The 19,042-nt window shown below is 42.9% G+C and overlaps 1 protein-coding gene across 3 annotated transcripts in view; it reads left to right on the forward strand.

Moving 5' to 3' along the window:
* Positions 1-18,005, forward strand: part of LOC135323557 (A disintegrin and metalloproteinase with thrombospondin motifs 12-like) — a 175,035-nt gene extending 157,030 nt beyond the window's left edge. For all 3 annotated transcript variants that reach the window (XM_064502766.1, XM_064502768.1, XM_064502767.1), the window contains 5 exons: positions 4,531-4,683; positions 8,499-8,672; positions 10,361-10,507; positions 12,332-12,485; positions 14,952-18,005. In XM_064502766.1, coding sequence (XP_064358836.1) covers positions 4,531-4,683; positions 8,499-8,672; positions 10,361-10,507; positions 12,332-12,485; positions 14,952-15,187 — 864 coding nt within the window. In that variant the 3' untranslated portion in view covers positions 15,188-18,005. The remainder of the gene's footprint in view (positions 1-4,530; positions 4,684-8,498; positions 8,673-10,360; positions 10,508-12,331; positions 12,486-14,951) is intronic.
* The last annotated feature ends 1,037 nt before the right edge of the window (positions 18,006-19,042 follow it).

The following is a 19,042-nucleotide window of genomic DNA, read 5'->3' on the forward strand; positions in this document are numbered from 1 at the left end:
TAAAGCCTATGGTCCTGAATTGGAAACCTCCTTGCGCTGATCTGCCTCTGTGTGTGCCAACGTCGATGGAGAAGGATATGAAAGATCTATCTCTCCAAACCTACTTGCTCTCAGGTCCACCTGGAATGCTGTAAATTCATGAAAACGCAGAAATGCCGTGCTAAAAGGGACAGCATGAGGTGACTTAGAGTATCCCATGGCAGTGGAGTTAAAGCCCAGCTAGACACCACCAAGATTCTGCTGGTGGCCTTCAGTCTGGCTGCAGCCTGTGGGTCAGACCCCTGCTCTGTCACCACCACCTCCGTGGCCGTTCATGACGCAGACTCCTTCGTGCAGTCCAAAGTTGCCTCTTGTATCTTCCCATGGCCAGGTGAGAATAGCCTGAGCTTCCTCTATCCGAGCAGGGCAGCTAAGGCATTTCCTCTGGCACAGGACCAAAGACGTGTGTAGATCTGCTTGGGTGAAAAAGCCTACAAGAGAAGTCCTACAGAAACTGCTACAAGAGAGAGTCCAGGCAAAGGCTGCGCTGCCAAGCCCAGGGCATCCCTGATGGGTGCCTAATAGGAGGAGACTCTGCAGTCTGCCCTAGTGATTCATTACCTCCATTAGAAAGATTTTCCTTACACCTAACCAAAAATTTCTGTGCTGAGAATGAAGCAGGTATTTTTTCCTTATATGCAGTGGCCACGGAAGATAATTCTTTTTAACAGCTATTTTGTGTTCTGTTTTCTAAACTAAATAATCCTTTTTTTTTAAGCTTTTCCTTGTGTTTTCTAAACAGCTATGATTTTCTCGTTCTCCTCTGGACTTCTGTTGTTTCTTTCTGTATTTATTAAGGAGAGATGTTCAGTATGGCTCCAGCTCACACATGCCAAATAAAACAGAATAATTACTCTCATTTTATAGATGGCTCTCCTTTTGATTGCTGGGATGAGATTTGTCTTGTTTTGTTTCTGCATCCCTTTGATTTATTTGATTTGTGGTCCAAATTACATTTCTACACCAGCAGATACTCCCAGTTTTGTTTGGTGCATATAATATGTGTTCTGTAAATGTGGTGTTTTGCACATCTTTTTTGAATTTCATCTTACCACTTTCCTGATACTTTTTCAGCCTGGCAAGATATTTTTGAATTCAGATCACGTCCTCCAACGTTCCTGCCAACTTCCCCGACTTGTCCTCATCTGCAAATTTTATAAGTGCATGCTGTCTTTCATCATCCAATTAATGAATGAAAATACTGAAGAGAACTTGGCTGCGAACAGAGTCCTGCAGGACCTCATTTGAATTGTCTCTTCTTTTTGACCCTGAATCACTGATGACAAGTCTGTTACAGATTTTAGGTTAGCTGTGCACCAATCTTGCAATAATTTCACCTAGACTGTATTTCCATCATTTTCTAAAAAGGATGCTCTATGAGATCATGTCGATACGCATCACACTGGCTGGTTCTCCCCTTTTATTAAGGCAAATACCCTTGTCAGAGAAGAACGTTAGACTGAATTGACATCATTATTGCTTTATCACCTTTTTTAGTGTTAAACATTTTGGTTGTTTAATAATTTGCTTTTGTAGCCTCCTGTGAAATAAAGTTAGGCTAAATGTTCCATTTGTACACAGGTCCACCTTTTTCTTTTCCTAAAGGTAACTTGAAAGATATCCTTCTTTAATCCTCTGAGGTCTTCCCAATCTTCCATAAATTTTTTAAGATAATTACCATCAGTTCAAAGATTATTTAAGAACAGCTGAATGAATATTAAGGTAAGGTCAATCCATTCAGTTTCACAGAACTGATGAAAACAATTCAAGGATACTTAATGCGGCTGTCTCCTGCTCTTTAACATTCCTAGTAATCTTCTGGTGTTCTGGTCTGAACTGCTGCACCTTGTTAGAATTGATTTTATGTGAAGTCTGGTGACATTTAACTTCTTTTTTTCGAGTTTGAAGAAGAAAAATTAGTGAATAAATCGGCTTTCTCATGAGATAAAGGGATTGTATTTCCTCCCTCTCCCTCTTGTTTCTAACAGTCATGGAACCTTTTCTTATTGGTATTTATGACCTTTGTTATTTTAAATTCATTTTTAGTCTACAGTTTTCTTACTCTGTATGTGTTTTTGCTTCTTCTATTTACCTATCCTTAGTAAACCGTTGTGCCTATTTTTAGATGACTTCTAAGGCCTTAATATTTCAAGACCACCATATTTACCTAGGTGAATCACTTGTTTTGCTTCCTATCTTTCTACTATTACCATAATACACTTGATAGTCTATTTTAGAAACTGCCAATATTTCCTTGTTCCTTAGCATATTGCCTGTGTTAGTAAATTAGCAGTGCCCAAGAATACTGATAGTCCCTGGCTCGAAATGATGTGACGTGCCCCATACCTCTGTTGACATTTATCCCCCAATGGGAGAACACTATTTAAGGTAGGGCAAAAGCATGCAATGTGCCAACTGAATAGTTTAGTTAGAGAGACCATCATGCCCCAGTGCCTGGGAACATTTTTGGGCACAGCTCGATTTATTAGTGTAGACAAAGGAAAACGTCTTCCCAAGAGATCTCATCTTCACCCCTGAGGTTTTGAAAAGCAGGTATTATCCCTTTTCTGGTGTTTACGGGTTTTTTTTTCTTTGAACAGCTATATTGCTCCATGATCACTTCAACCTAACTTATTTTTAGCTTTCGCGTTGACATCAGTGCCTCTCTCTGTTCCTTCTAACTTCTTTCTTGTCACTTTCCCAGGACATTCTGGGCTGTCATTTTCCTTTTCTAAGGAGCTTTCTAGGTACCAAAGATACCCCATTACCAGTGGATATGTTCATTCTGTACTCCTGTTGCTGCTTATGAAAAGTCTCCTCTGCCGCCTCCCTCTGTAGCAGACCTTTGCTGTGACATGAGGAAGTTTTGGTTCCTGAATGACAAAAGGGAAAAGCAACAAACCAGACTCTTGGCTCTTCCTCAAACTCAGAGCAAGTGTATGTCCTCCAGTGGTCTTCCTTTGCAGAACACGAAACCATGGTCAAGAAAGCCAAAGCTTTCTGCCAATATTATTTACAGCGTCATGCATTTATCTCCTGGCTCTGTGCCTGCATGCAGCAATTTTTTGAAAGAATCCTGCTGCGTCCCAGCTCTCTCATACTCGCAGAGCCTTATGTTCTTGCCTGCTCTGCTTGGCATCATCCCTGGCAGTACCACTGCAGTCCTTGTGAAAGAGGAGAATGAGGCTTTGGTCAAGAACTGAGTTGAGCATCAGCAACCTTTCAATAAGGTCTTGGTGTTGTCAGACTGATATAGCAGGGTTGGTGGGAGCCTTTGAATTGTCATCAGCCAAGACAAAGGCAGTCCGTCCTCTCTTGCAGGCAAGTTATCTTGAATAGATCTGTGACTGCAGAACTGAACAGTGATACGCCGTCTCCATTAGCAAGATCTTTCTGTCTTCTTGGCCAGATGTCCCAGGAACCTTGGAAAGCTGGAGATGGCAAGCTGCAGAGGTCCTTGCAGATTCCAGCTGTTCACAAGTCGCAATTTTTTACAAATTATTTATTGTGACCATTTACAATTTTTCTAGTTCTTTGCTTGAATCTGGTAACATGTCCGCTGTCTTCAATAGTTTCTTTTCCTGCCTTAGCTTCAACTTAACTTTCCTTATCTTTCTGAGGACACTTGGCTCAACTCTCCCTGTTTAACTCTTCCCCTTTGCCTAGGGAGTCCAAATCACACAGGAGCAATTACTCTCCATTATTTTGCTGATTTAATCCTAGATTATTTATGCTGTTTGTCATGCCAGCTACAGACTGCTTGGCATGTGTTGGATTTTACGCTTTGCATATAGTACACTGTCCTCTTCAAAAGAGAGTCTTCAGCCACTGCTACTGTTCACCTCTTTCTGCTTCAGAATGTAACGACAATGACATTTTTGGTGGATAGTGTGCACTTTTGGGAACTGTACTGAGATGATCAATCTCTTCTTACCTTAGATGCTAAAAACTTCCCAGCTGTTGGAAACACTTATCTACACTCTGAATTCATCTTTTTAAAAATCCTTTTCCTGCACAATTTTGCTTAGACTCTCACACAATGTATTTGAGGTTTTCAAAATCATGCACTCAATTTGCTGATTATGTTATTAGCAGTATTAAGAGCAGAGAAGGAAAACTGGTGAATGTTAGATGCACTGACATTTTGCTGTAACAAAATGAAAATTAAAGCACCAAAGATCATAAAAGGAAGCAACAGGACAGCAGGTACAGATTTAGAATGTCTCAATAAGCAGAAATTTGCCAACTAAGAGCAGTGCATGGTGTAAGTCAGAATTGGTATTTTCCTAATTAAGCAACAGAAGTCCTTCTTCAGAATCTTAACTAAGAAGCTCTAAGGAAATCTGAAATCTTTTTTGGAGAGTCTATGCAAGCATCTTGGGTAACCTAGGACATCTAAAAAGGCTCTAGATATTTATGTTTAAGCATCTGACTTGTTTCCAGAAAGACTGACCAAGATTTACTACTGGGCTTTGCTCTCCCGCTGTACAGTGCTCTACCACCTGTGGGCTGGGGGCGTTCTGGAGACACGTGGAGTGTAGCAGCAGGGACGCGTCCGACTGCCAGCACACCAAAAAGCCTGATCCTGCAAGAAGATGCTATCTCCGCCCTTGTGCAAGCTGGAAGACAGGAAATTGGAGCAAGGTAACCTCATTGAGAGCTGTGCGTGAGCAGTAAGCTTACTGACTTCAAAGACTAGGGAGCTGTAAATACTTCATATTTAAAATAATTATTCATTCACTGCACTGAATGCGTACATGATTCCCAGTTGACCATTCAGCTCTAATTTACTAATTTCCTGGCTAAGTTATTTATGGAAATGCATCTGCTGTAAATTCCATTCTTTCTGGGGGATCATGCTCATTAAATCTTGTTGCTAGAGCTTTAAGCAGAGCTCTCTGTCCATGTTTTAGGGAGTTCTTAAGGCAAAACTGCACATATTTGCATGTGCAAATATGTGCCTGTCGCAGCCCGAAGGGAGTCGTTCAGGACGACCTCCCTCCCCTTGGGACAAGCAACCAGGTTCGTGATGCCCTTGGACTGAATTAAGGTGAAACGACACCAGCCAACCAGTTTTAAGATTTATTAACACAAAGATAAGGCATGTGGTCAAATAGGATAATTCAATGGCGAATACTGCAACTAGCTAGACAAGTCCCGTGCCACACGTTTCAAACAGATTCATCGAAGGAGAGGGAAAAAGAGAGGAGAGAGGGGGAGGGGGTGGAGAGAAGATATCACCACCCGTGGATCCAGCGGTGTCCCGTTGGTCCTCTTTGGGAGTCTCAGCAGTGGGGGGGGGCTCCTGTCTGGTGGTAGGTGGGTCCTCTTCACACAGCTCGAGTTGGGTACCTCCGAAGAGGGACCCCACACAAAGAAATCCCTGGACAATTATACCTTCCAATCTAAGCTCTCCACCCCTCACGCGGTAGTTTGGACCAATAGTAATTTTCTGGGTCTGGGGTCTCCTGCTCCTTATTGGATCTCATCGTTGTTCCTAGGCAGGCTGTTTTCTGCTGCAGTTTCTTCCACAGGTGTGTCTCCATTCCTCAGGTTCTGCTATTGTCTCTCAAGGTCCTGACAAAGAGGTGGTAACTCCAGCAATTAGCACTGTTTCAGATGCAAATTGCTGGTAACTCCCTTATCGTTCCCGCCTGCACCAGCTCTGGGGCCCTTTCTCACCGAACTAGGGAGTGTGGCCCAAGGCTCCAGCAAATTTAGCCACTCATGTCAAGCAAGTCTTATAGAAGTTGCGCTAAAAACGGACAATAATTCCGATAGTCCAGATCCCAAAGTTTCTGCCCGATTGTGGTCTCGTTCAGTGCAAGCTCGGTGTGTCCCGGGTGGTTGCAGGGAGACCATCTCGGGGGTCGCAGCAGCCCAGTCCTGTTTCCGCCAGGGACAGATGGCTTGCTCGGGGTTATGGCCTGCCTGCACCCCATGCACCAAGAAATGTTTAAGGCAAAAAGATTCATTCATCTGTCCGCCACAGTGCCTCTGCCTCTAGTGTCATATCCTAATTTTAATAAGCAAGTGACAATTTGTCTTGTAACTTACAAATTCCACTTCGCAAAAACTGAAGAAAAATGTAGTAGGGAGGATGCCTATTGTTGCTAGGGTCTTATTCTGTCCCAGGTATGTACACAGGCCGGATCAAGAGAAGTAGAAGTGTCCAAGATGATAAATGTAACCCAAGGAATTGAGTTTGAATTCTTTTTTGGTACTGTAGGATGTATGATGAACACCTGGAAGGACTTTGGTGAAACTTTCTGAAGCTTGTTATGTTCTGTCTTCAGGCTATCTAGAATTAGGGCTTTAAACACTGGGCTATTTTTCAGTACTTTCAGTTGCCATTGGACTAGAGCATAGACCCGTACACAGAAGACCGCAGAAAAGGTTATAGTTACAAAACTTACATTATGTTACTGAGCTCTTTGATGCAGAAGTGATTTATACATGAAATACATGCCTGTGTAGAAAGTCCAGGCAAGGCCAGGGCACCACAAAACCGCATTTAAGCTTTCAAAATTTGTTTTAAATGATGCATAGACATTCTTCAGTCCCTTTGCACTGGGGTGTGTTTCGCCTTCGCTTTTTCTTCATAAATGTTACTGCTCTTGCAACTAATGAATGATAGTTGTGTCACAGAAAGTAACTAGCTGTCAGGTTTAATGCTAAAATACTATAGGCAACAGGTGTTTTAGAGTGTCAGTCCAATTCTGAGGCCAATTTACAGCAGAAGTCCTTCTGTAACAGATTTCTGTTGTGTTAGCCACCCTTATTTTCCAGCAATTTAGCTATACAAACCTAATTACAATCTCGTATATAAAAATGGCTATTTTTGTTTGCTTTTGCAAGAGGCAATTATTATTCTCATTACTCGTTTCGAATGTTTGTCACTGCACCTTTATCACAGCAATATGGTTATAATCCACTGCCAAGATTTCTATGTTCCTTTACTCTGGGATAAATCTTCTCCTCCCCTAAAGAAAGATTCTTCATTGCTTTTAGACTGGGGCTTGCATTCTCAGTTTAATGCCAAATACAATTTGAACTCATTTTGGGGTTGTGTGTACTCAGTTTCTTGCACAGTTGATTCTGTCCATTGTTTCTATCCACTGGGATAGAAACTTCTGTGTACAAGAACACGGATTCTTCTTCTGTCTATCCTTCGGTGCCCAGAACAAGTAATATATTCAGTTTCCATGCTCAGCTGAAGAATGATTATTTATTAGCAGCAGTTGTTATCCTGCGACATGGTGGTATCATCTGAGATTATTTGGTGGTGTAGGCAGAACTGGATGAAGACCAAATAATTAATTCAAAGTATATTTGTCTTTTTCCTTGGGGTAGTAAAGTCAGATCTTCCTCAACAGCAGGGTAGGTCCTGGGCCCTGGTGTTTAGGGACAGAGGATGGTACTGGAGGCACTGGAGCAAACTCTGGGAAGGAACAGGAGCCTGGAAGGTCTCAGTTGGGTGGGCCGCAGGCAGGTAGGAAATGGGGCTGGTAGTGCTCCAAACAGAGAAACGATTTCACAGGCTGCAAATGAGGCTCAGGGTCTCTTCCCCTCTCTCCTCTGCCGTTCTCTCACCCCAACTTGCACTCAGGGTGCAGATCCCTTTTTCCCGCCCTGCGTCCGTTTTTGAGGTAGAGGACTGTGGCCACCATCACCATGCCGCGTCCCAGCCCTCAGTGCCCTCCTGCGGAGCTGTTGCTTCTGCTCCTTCCTGCACAGAGATGAGAGATGTGTCTTCCCGCAGCCCCTGGACTGCTGCTGGGTGTCAGCTGGGTGTCAGATCCCTGTGGCTCCTGCCGTGCCAAGAGAGAGGGAGTGGAAGGGCAAACAGGTGAAAGAGAAGGCAAGATAGGGATGAAAAGCCAAATTGCTGCTGCTGTGGAGGTATGGGGCAGATGAGGGTGGCAACTGCTGCTGTGGGATGAGTGTCCCAGTGGTGTCATCAGTAACTCTATGTCCTACCCAAAGAAGAGAAGCAGTTTTGCCAGCCTGAGCAATCTGCTGCCGTGGATTGCCTCTTCCATGGCTGAACTAGAAATCAGTTACACAGCTCTGCCCCTTTCCTGCCTGCCTGCAGCAGGAGCAGCTGAAGGGCTGCCTGTTTGCTCACATACGTGAGATTTTTTAAAAATTTATTGCATTATGACTCTTTTCTACTATGACATCTTTGGAAATAGCTGGCAAGATCTCCTAATTAAATCTGCATCTGTGTTATTAACAGATGTTCAAAGGGAAATATTTATATGGTGTGTTCTGATTTGCATGACGAAACCCACAATTTTTAAGATTTATAACAAATTGCTCTTAGGGCAAACTGGAAATTATATCTGTGAGTCGGGATGCTAAAATCTCATGCCCCTCGTCCTCCTCTGAGCCTGGGGAAGGGACAGCCTGTCAGAGGACCATCACTGAATATATGTCCCTTTCTGCTTCCTGAACAGTGCTCTGCTAACTGCAGCGGTGGTTTCAAGACCCGAGATGTTCACTGCATGGATGTTCGTGAGAAGCGAGTTCTCAGGCCTTTTCATTGCCAGTTACTTGGATATAAACCACAGCTCAGCACTAGCTGTAATACGGAACCTTGCTTGCAGTGGCAGGTGGAGCCCTGGCATGAGGTATTGTCCTTCAAAAGAAGCTTTTGGAGTGAGCAATTCGCTGTCAGATAGCAGTTACTGTTATGTTTGATGCTGTCCCTCAAAGGAAGACACACAGCTATGACTAATCGCGGGCTCTGCAGTGCCTGCGTAAGCTTAAAGCAAAATTTACTATAGATAAACACCTGCCAGGATTATTCCTAGGATTGCATATGATATACAGCTAGGGCTGTAAATAACCATAACCTGAAACAGAGTAGCAAACGGCCTTGAATATCAAGTGGATTTGTCTCAGGTATCCTACTGGATCAGTAAATGAGATTCATTCAGACTGAACCCTTTTGCTGCCAATTTTTACGTTGCTTTCTTGTTATGACCAATTTAGAATTTTCTTAAATTCCCAGTTTTCCTTTACACTTTTGGGCTGGAATTTTACAGGGCCAGAGAATGAGGTCAGACATCAGATAAGTTTGATTTGTGGGTCACTTTGTGACATAAATCTGGACCAGCAAACTCATAGGCATCCAGGCACATACTTATTTCAGCTAGAGCACATGGTATGATGATTCCCTTTTAATATCTGCTCCCACTAGGAAGAGCTCTGAAGAAAGTGCCTCACTGCTTGCTGCATTGTGGACCTGATGCTTAGGGATCTTAACAGAAGGTAATCACATTGCTTCCTTACAGGCCACCAACAAATCACACTTAAAATAAGAAATAGGAGACCTCATCCTTTGTGCAGGATGCAGGTTTCCTGTCAGATCGGTCAGCAAAGGTTGAATAATAAAAGACTGGCCAAATGATTCCACCATTTGGTCTTTTGCCACTTAAAATATCTTCTAAAAGCTCCTGGCCGTCCCTGGCAGTTGTCCTCATTTTGAGGATACTGGATAGAATTGGATCGAAAAGGAACACTTATCAGAAGTCAGCTCTGATCCTGGGTCTGTCCATATGGTTGCAATTCCATGTAGAACAGCAGCAATGTGTTACCCGAAGTATGTCTGGTCCCTTACTGCATACGAGTGTACCAAACCTTTTGTGTATTTCAAGCAGGCTGTATTGCAGACCTAGTGAATAATAGTATTCAGTTGAGCAATGATAATAAAATAGGGACAAAAGAATGCTTAAAAAGAATCTGGGTCACTGTCTGTGTGTGATGCTTCTTTTTTTGCCATCCTGTAGATAATATATTGGATGCATTGGGTGAATATTAATGTCCCCAACTGCCTTATAAAAATGAGATGTTGCATCTCATGACTTCTGCTGTCTTCTATAAATATTGCAGATTGAACCTGCAGACATGTGACCAGCATACTCATTTTTTTGGAGAAGTCATTGCTGCCAGTGGTGTTGCATCAGCTGCTGTTGCCAGTTCTGTGCTGTCCCATATTATATTCATTCACACAAGGCAGGAACAGCTTTCTCCGTAGTATTTTGGGCTGATCATGGCTTCTTTCCTGACTTTATCCAAGCAAATGATGAAATAAATGTGTCATTGCAGAGCTCATCTGCACATCTGGGCTGTTAGACCTGCTGTGCAAGCTAACCTGTATATCTTCTAAATCCCATGAATGAGTGACATGCTTCTTGTGACCTGTGGTTCCACATTTCTAAGCACAGAGCATTTCCTACTGTCTTTACTGTCTGTTTCTGGGTTGCGTCACTCATTCCGGCCTGCCCCCTGATGGTTTGTGCACCTCTTTTTTTAGTGTTCAAGAACATGTGGTGGTGGCCAGCAAAAGCGACACGTCTACTGCCCAGAAGAAGGCTACTGTGACTGGACAGAAAGGCCTAATGCCACTGCATCATGCAACATGCAACCTTGTACGCAGTGGGTTAACCAGACATGGGGCTCGGTAGGATTCAATTTTTTGTTTTTTTCTGTTTTTTAAAGAGGGTGTAAATATACCAGCATTAATCAGGATAACCACCTTCTGGCATTCAGATAGCATATCTGCAGGTCTCAAAAGTTGTAGATAGCTAAATCCATTCTTATGTTAAATCACAGGCTGGTCAGATTATATTTAAATTGTTGCTATTAGTTAAAGAGTAAAGGTCAAGTTAAAGCGAGGAGGGATCAGGCCGACAGTTAATTGCTTACTTGTTTGTGAACCTCAGTGCCTCTGGCAAGTTTAGTTTCTAATGCACAGCTAGAGCTGTGATGGGAAATCCTTTAAGAATATCAACCAAACATTTCAGAGAGCGCTCCTCTCAGTTCCTTCATGTGGTAGACATCATAGCTTTTACTTTTAGTTGCTGCATTATATAGTGTTGGAGGGAGCGCTGGGGTTTCTTACTCTTTTAATGGAAAAGGAGAAATTATCATTGGTGTTCCTTGCTTATTCATTTGAAATTTTCCGCTGAAGAAGGCTACTTTGGTAGTAAATTCAGCCATGTTCTGTTAGGCATAGAGCCAAGTAACATTTCAAGAGGATGACAGGACAGAGCATCTTTAGAAAGGGAGGGAAAAAGCCTGAACTTTTAAGGGCAAGCCTGGCTGAGTCTTTCCAACTACAATCAGGCTTTTTGATTTCTGTGTGCTTTCAAAGCATTTCCAAGCAGTGAAACATTTTGCTATTCTAGACTTTTTTTTTTTGTAACCCTAAAAGCAGACTTGTGGAATATTGGAGTTACTCACACAACCAGACATCCTGAATTTTGACCAGCAGCCCTCTACCTTGGCTTCTGGAAATCACATCGAAAAATATGGGATGTGCATGTGCGGAAGCTTCTAGTTCTGCAATACACCTTTAACTGTAAAGAAACTGGTATATCTAATAAACCTTTCCCTCCAGATTCCTTAATAAAGCTACTCATACATACATTTTCTTTTATAAAAGATATATTTTAAACATTAATCTGAAGTTGCAACAATAATATCTAAGATCTTAGCTATACATACTTCACACCAATAATATTGTGCCTTATGCACAGAGATATACAGTAGAGAAAGAATGATTTGAGGAAAAGATAGAGAAATACCAATCTTGTCTTTCCTTGCACTTCATTAGCTGATATTCTGTATTTGTTTAAGTGTTTGTCTTGCTGGCTACTATGTATTTGAAGAGCATAAGAATGTAAAAACCACTGGAATTCTCATAAACTCTGTGATGTATGAAGAATTAAGTAAATTTTCAGAATAGTACAGGAATGTGTTGTGAAAATGTTATCTTTATGGCCATCTGTGTGTGGCCAGAACAAGCAGCTGGCAGTTGTTTCGCTGTCATGAGGAAAGGGTAACCACAGTGTAAATATCAACAAAGAAAAAACATCATCTCACTGGGCTTTTTAAAAATCTATTTAAGACAGCCAGGGAAAAAATGCAGGAAACTAAAAATGTCAGCTTGGAATACTGATCTGGATTATTGCTTTCTTACATTGTGCAATTTGCATTTCAGATCTGCCTTCTCCTCTGGAGAAAGCAGTTCTCCCACCCTGGCCACTCATGCCAAGGTGCTGTATTTGTACTATTTACCTCTCCACTGTATCCTGCTCAAGCCTGGCCACGATGCACCACGGAGGTGTCCAGCTGGGAGTGCAATGCACAAAGTGCTTTCGTGCCATTGGTTGTGGATCATATGGCATTTTTAGCTTCCCATTGTTTTGCAGCTCAAATATTGGCATATTAAATAATTCTGACTTAAAAGACTTTTATATATGTTAAAATGACTCTCTTTCAGTGCACTGTTTCTTGTGGAGGAGGCATTCAGCAGAGAACAGTGAAGTGTGTGAATACAGAAAGCAATGAAACTGAAGATCACAGTATGTGTGCGGATGAGCCCAAGCCAACGGAGTATCAGAAATGCAATCCACAAGAGTGCAGGAAAAGTACAGGTATGATGATGCACCTTGGGCAGGCAGTTTCCAAAGAGCTTATCGTCTGTGCTAAGGTCCTGCAAAACCCTGCTGCTGACTTAGTCTGTTGGCTTGCTGGGAATACTAGAGGCTCAGAAATTACAGGTTAGCCTAACCTGCTACAGCTCAGCCATACTACTGGCAGGGTCATGTTGCCATGTTCTCCCTCCCCACCGGCACTGTGTTGTCATGGTGGGGGATACAGTTCTCTGGGCATGCGTCCCTAAATTTGTGATGCTACAAAATGGATGTTTCTGTTTGCATGGACCTATTAGGTAACTCACAGCCTGTGTTGGGCTGTGAAGGAAGGGTTGCTAAAGGATGTGCTGTAAGCTTGGAAACCTGTTTCTTGGCAGGGCAGGCTGGCTGTGCTTGTGTGCAGCTGTGTTCTTGAAGCTATGAGTGCACAAGTCAGCAGACTGTTCTTGATTTGACAGAGGCAATGGAGGGCCCAAAGTGTGTCTAAAAATATTGCTGTTAGAAGATAGTTGCAAGTATCTCAGAGACTGTTTTTGCCTTGGAAGAGGGGAAGCAACTGTTTTTGAAGCAGAAACCCAACAACCGTAGAGTAGGACTGTGCAGTGATGGAGGCCGAGTCCAAGCAGCTACTGTTTCTTAAGACAGATCCTCCAATAGGAACTGCAAGTTCTGGGTGGAGAGTTCAAGCAAGCAAAGTGGAAAATACAATGTAAGTAAAACGTGGCTAGCAGTGAACACAGGCACAGTCTGTCTCGGCACTATGAATTCAAGTGTCCCACAGAGTGAGACTGTCCCCAAAATGAAGAGGTGGAGGGAAGAAAGCTCCCCTTGCGGCTCCTGGTGTCCTGCTGCTCTCTCCTTCAAGGGACCAGAGGTGCAGTTGTATAGATGGTAATTTTCCAGAGAAGGAGAAGAAGTTTGCAGATGAGTGTATCTATCCTTGTTCATGATGACTATAAAGTGGAGTAAAACCAAAAGCTCTGTAGTCTGTGTACTGCAGTATCCAACAGGTACCCTATGGTAAGCACAACACCAGCTCAGAGACTTTCTGGAAGAGCCTTCAAAGGCCTTTTGGAGGAGGATTGTTCCCTCCTAGCAGGTCAGCAGTGTGGGTGCAGCAGGGCAGTAAGATAAGAGGTTGACTCCTGTGGGCAGTGCAGATCTGGCATACACTTCAGAGTGCAATGAGTCACCCATCCTGCTGTTCGAAGATGTTTAATGCATATTTTGCCCTAGAGTTGAATCGCTCTGTTTATCTTCTGTCCCTCTCATGTCCAGGATAGCACACACTCAGATAAATAGCACCTACGCAGATCTGTTAATAGTTACTTCTGTGAATAAAAGCTCAAGAGGCCAATAAAATAAAAGAAATGCCCGCTGGGGAGACCAGTGGTCCATGCAGCCTGGTATTCTGTCTCCAGCAAAGGCATTAGGAGATGCTGCTTAGGGAGGATGCAGGAGCTTAGTTGCTTCCTGTGATTCATTTCCCTTGTGTTCCTCCAGCATCCCCAGCTGTCGAGTTGGGGCTGTTAAAGGCACCCCAACCTGCTTCTTTCAGTTTACATTAATGAAACTTTTTTCATGAATTTGTTGCATCCCTTTTTGACCCTGCAATTCTGTCTGCTTCCGTCACCTCCTCTGGCTGCAAGTTCCAGAAGTTCACAGCCCGCTGCGCAAAGAAGTGCTTTTATCTGTTTTAACCCCTCTTTCTACTAGTTTCATTGAATTGCCTTATTTCTGTTGTTGAGGGATTTGCTGAACAACAGCCCTGCATTCAGCTCACCCACCACCTTCCTGCTTTCGCAGACCTCAATCATGTCCCTTCTCAGCCATCTCTTCTCCCAGCTGAGGACCTCCGATATTTTTATGCCTGACTAAATCCGATGCACTTCACTTTTATTAAAGCTACTACAGACCTTTCAGCACCAAAGTACAGACGTTACCAGTCCCTGGCCTGTTCTGGTGCTGCAGTGAAGTGGAGTCAAGCTCCACACGTAGTTGCACGTGCCTTGCTTACGCTCTCCCTGCTTGCCCTGCACTGCTCTGCAGCCCACAGCCGGCCCCCGTGGGCTCGTCCCCAGTGCACTGGTACGAGCGTGCCGGCGTACCAGACGCACAAATCATTGTTACTGGAATCTTTCTGGCAGCTCTTAAAAGCAGAAATGTTAAACTGAAAAACAGAGATCAGTTACATCTGCTGCAAAAGTAAACGCTCACCGAACAATAATAAAAAGTGCTGTATTTTCCAAGACAGAAGGTCATGTGAAGTTTAATAGGATCTTTTCACTTAGGAGTGCCAAAACTTCAGGGGGATCAAGCTGAAAACTAATACAAAGGAAGAGAAAGCCATCATAAAGATGAGCCTTAACAGACCTGACTGTCCAGAATAAAGCAGTTGAAGATTCTAGAAATACAGAAAATTTTTCAGCAAACTGTAGCTAATTCTTCTCATCTTCTCCACCGTAGGCCTGGCCTGCAGCAGAGACCAGCTGTCGGTTCATTTCTGCCAGAGGCTGAAAGGCATTGGCAAATGCGTGGTGCCGTCAATACGGACTCAGTGCTGCTTCACGTGTAGCCCTCCCCGAATTCGTAGCAAAGCAAGATATTGGAATCAGCGAGGCCTCAAACAACAGAATTACTCTAAATCTAGAAGAAAATCACCTCCAAGCCAGGAAACTAACAACCAACCTGTTCAGCACTAGCTGGTTTTTATACAGTTAATTTAAACAGGGCTTCTGTTTACAGGTTTTGTGTTTCTTTTTCTTTTCAACCATCCAATGTAAATGGAATTCTGTGACCCAAACACATCCCTTAGGGTTATCAATCCTGATTTACTCCTCCAAACTTTTCCTTTAATGGTCCAAAATTTATAACATAACTTGAAATATACCAGCAGTTAGTACTTCTTAGGTATGCGTAGAGGCTAGAGACAAGCTTGCAAGAATTGTGTGTGTTTTTTTTTTTTATATGAATGTTTAATTTGTGCTTTCTTCCATCTCTTTTCTGAAACCCCCTTGAAATGGCAGCACCGTGTACCCAAGAGCACTCAGTGCAGGCGGCTGGCTGGGCAGGCCCAGGACTGCCCTGTGTGTTCCGCGCTCTGGGCCAGGTCCCTCTGTGCTCACTCACTTTCTTTTTGTTTTCTTTTTTTTTAAGGAACCAAGGTGAAGTGGCAGTATTTGTCTAAACTGTTTCCTCACTTCCGTTCTCATAATCTAAATTTACAAGCGGAATTCTATAACTGATCATGATATGTAGGCCAAATCTATACACTGTGTTCCTGAAAAGGAAAGTTGTTCACTTAATACTTGACTGAACCTCTAAAGGATACCTCAGAAATATCCAGGCCTGGCCAATTTTCTCCTGCTGTAAATGTCTTGCTCCAACCTGAAAGCCCCACCAAATCTGGAATGTTAAGTTCCAAATATATTTTAAGTAGTCATGAAGCAGCATTTCATGGTACTGTAAAAGCAAAGCTGTTTGCATCTACCCCATTACCAGATAGGTTGTAATTCACACTGATATTCCATGATGGAGCAATTATTTAATCCAGTATCTACTAGTGGAGTCTAAGCTCACATCTACAACATTACGCAGTCACTTCACTCCCAACAAACTTTTCCCCCAGTGCAAATCTTTGACCTTAATGATGGTGAGGGCACCTGGGATAGGAGTTTAAGACCTGGAGTATCTGCCTAGCTCTGGGCCTCCATCATTAGGAGAATATTAGCCAGACAGTAGATCTGTTTTGCTGTTGAAGAAAATGGCAGAACAACCTTTAGGGAGACCAGACTGGACCCTTTGAAGTGTAGCTGGGCATTTCAAAAGAGCCAGACTGAGTCTGACGTTCAGATTCCATTGAAACGCAGTAGGAGTTGGACATGTTGGTCCTTTGTGTTCTTTTGAAAATATCACATTTACTCCCTAGCTACCTGATAATTTGAGGTAGTGATGCAGGGAAATGACACGTTTTATGCAATGTAGAATGAGACACATAGCCATGAATGTAAGTGTCACTATGGATACAGAGCTAAGATTAGCAATAGTTTTATTTCTAGGCAGACCTTTATGAAAGTTAATAGAAATGTTTGGGCCTGGCTATAATGTATTAATCTAATGAAGGCCACAAGTCTAACTGTCCTTTTTCATAGACAGGTTTGAGAACTTTGGCTAAGGGTTCACTTCTTCACTTGAAGTCTCTGGGAGTTCAGGATATGCAGCATGGTAAGGTTAGACTTATTAACCTCTGTGACGGCAATGTAACCTCAGTTATAGGTGCTGATAAAACTTAAAATCCACTGTTAAAAATATGGTGCTAGTATAATAGATGTGGAGGGTGGCTTATAGTGGTCCGTGTGCATGCGTGTGTGCGTACATAGCCTATATGCACATACAACAGAATACATATCTATGGCGTTGCTGGCCAATGCCAGACATACTACTTTTTAAGTATTAAAGTATGCGTACGTCCTTCTGAAGTCCTGAATGGTTAGTAACCCTCTGGGCAATGGAAACCAGGTCAGTTCTCATTCCACTGGCCATAGCAATATTGAATTATGTTACGGAGCAGAGGCATCCCATCTGTGATTTGGGAAGCATTTGACCAGGGTTTGGGCTCAGGCTCCAGTGTGTTGAGCAGAGCCTGTACAGCTAAGTCCAAAGCTGCTCTCTGGTGGCCAAACGACCTAAGCTGGTGGACAGTGCAAATGCATCCGATGTGCCCAGAGATGTTTCTTAAGATCTGGGCAGGACAACGTTAGGTTCACTTTGGAGTGAGCATCTTCTGTGCTCAGAGATACCTGCAACATTTATCCACAGGGAACAGTAAAAGTGGGCCATTGGGCATGTAGGCTAATGAGAAAGGAGTTGACTAAGTGAATATTGTGCAGGTGGAAGGAAAAGTGCCTGGGGGGATGTGCCTTCCAGTCTTCCTTACAGCTACTGTGGAGTAAAACCATTTCTGGCTTCATTGTTTTCTTCAGGGAGCTGCAATTTCATTTGAAATTGAGAAAAGTGAGTAAGTGATACCGTGAGCATTAATCAAAATGATCTTTCTACCCAGGGAAGTACAGTCATCACTGTTGCTCGGTTTAAAACTTTAGGGAAAAGACTGTGACAATAGCAGGAACTGTTTTAACAAAGCGGTGCCACTGCAGTATTTTGCATAGGTTTTTACATTGCACTCATCAGCCTAATGTCTCTTCTATGCCAATATTATTTGCAGTCCTCTCCCCCATCCATTTAGTAAGACTTCTTTCTTATGACATCACTCTTCTCAAGTAAAGGTAGATTTATGTTCCTAACCCAGATGGTCACTATTCTCAAAAGTGAATAGAGAGTTAAGTCCAGAAGCATAATATTGTTATATTATCGTATTAGCCTGACACACATCAGCTTCTTCAAGTGGCTCAGGAACAATGTTTATTTGGCACATTCACTGCTTGTTCTAACATTTCAAATTTTAAAAAGCAAACTATGATGAGTTCTTTGTTAAAGCTTCAATAAATGGCATTGCTTATGTCTGATGTCTCTGGTATTTTATGTTTCTAGTGCTAGAAGATTCACAAGGTGGATTAATGAGGAAAAAAAGCTCAGAGAATATCTTTCTGTGTTTTTTGTATAATTGTTACAGGAGAAGCCTTGTCACTGAGGTATTTTAATGCTCGATATTCCAACACAAAAGAGATAATTAAAAAGGGAGTGGGGAAAATGTAGTGCAATAAAACTTGGTGCTAAGTAAAAATACACAGCATTACTAGGCTTATCTAGTTATTTCATATGAAATAGATGCTGTCTTACCACTTCCAGTCCAATTAGATGTGCCTTAACTCTTTGCCACCAGGTGTATGCATGCTTATTATGGGGAGTATTTGTTTTCCCAAACAGCTATATAAAATATTCCTTCCCTCTCCCCCTAAAAAAAATTATTTTCAACATTCAAGTTTTACAGTTGTTCTCCACTGCTCGTGCTGTCCTGCCTAGCAGTTTAATCAGCTAACTTGGTTCCTTGACACGCAGCCTAGGGACAGAAGCATCACCGTTAGGCTGATGTGCTTGGGTGGAGGGCACGATTGGTTTGCACTCAGTAACTGAACTCCACGCACACGTCTGTGGATTCAGCCTCCTAACACCTTATGCACACCAGGAATTTGCTGCTTCGTGTGTCACAAATCAGGTAGGGATATCCAGCCCACAGGTGCCGCATCCTGCGCAGGTGGTCCAAGGGAGAGGAATGAATCAAATGAACTGAGCAATGAGTTGAAGCTCTTCCATTTTGCATGGGTGCATTAAGCACTTGCGGGGCGACATGCTGCACAACACACGGCCTTACAAGCAGTTTCTGCTGTCTGTTATAGTGTGCGGGGAGAAGAAGTGATTTGGCTCACTGCACTCCTTGGCCTGGCCAAGCTCGCAGCACCCAGCAGAGGAACTGCCTTTGGCTGCCTAGCCTGTAATGAAACCAGCATGCAGGAAGAACGTTGTGCTTATGGCTCTAGTGAATCCCTCTATGACTTTAATAGTGATAAGGTCCCAAGAGTGTGGGTGGATTTGGGCGA

The sequence above is a fragment of the Dromaius novaehollandiae genome, chromosome Z, assembly GCF_036370855.1.
Source record: "Dromaius novaehollandiae isolate bDroNov1 chromosome Z, bDroNov1.hap1, whole genome shotgun sequence".
NCBI lineage: Eukaryota > Metazoa > Chordata > Aves > Casuariiformes > Dromaiidae > Dromaius > Dromaius novaehollandiae.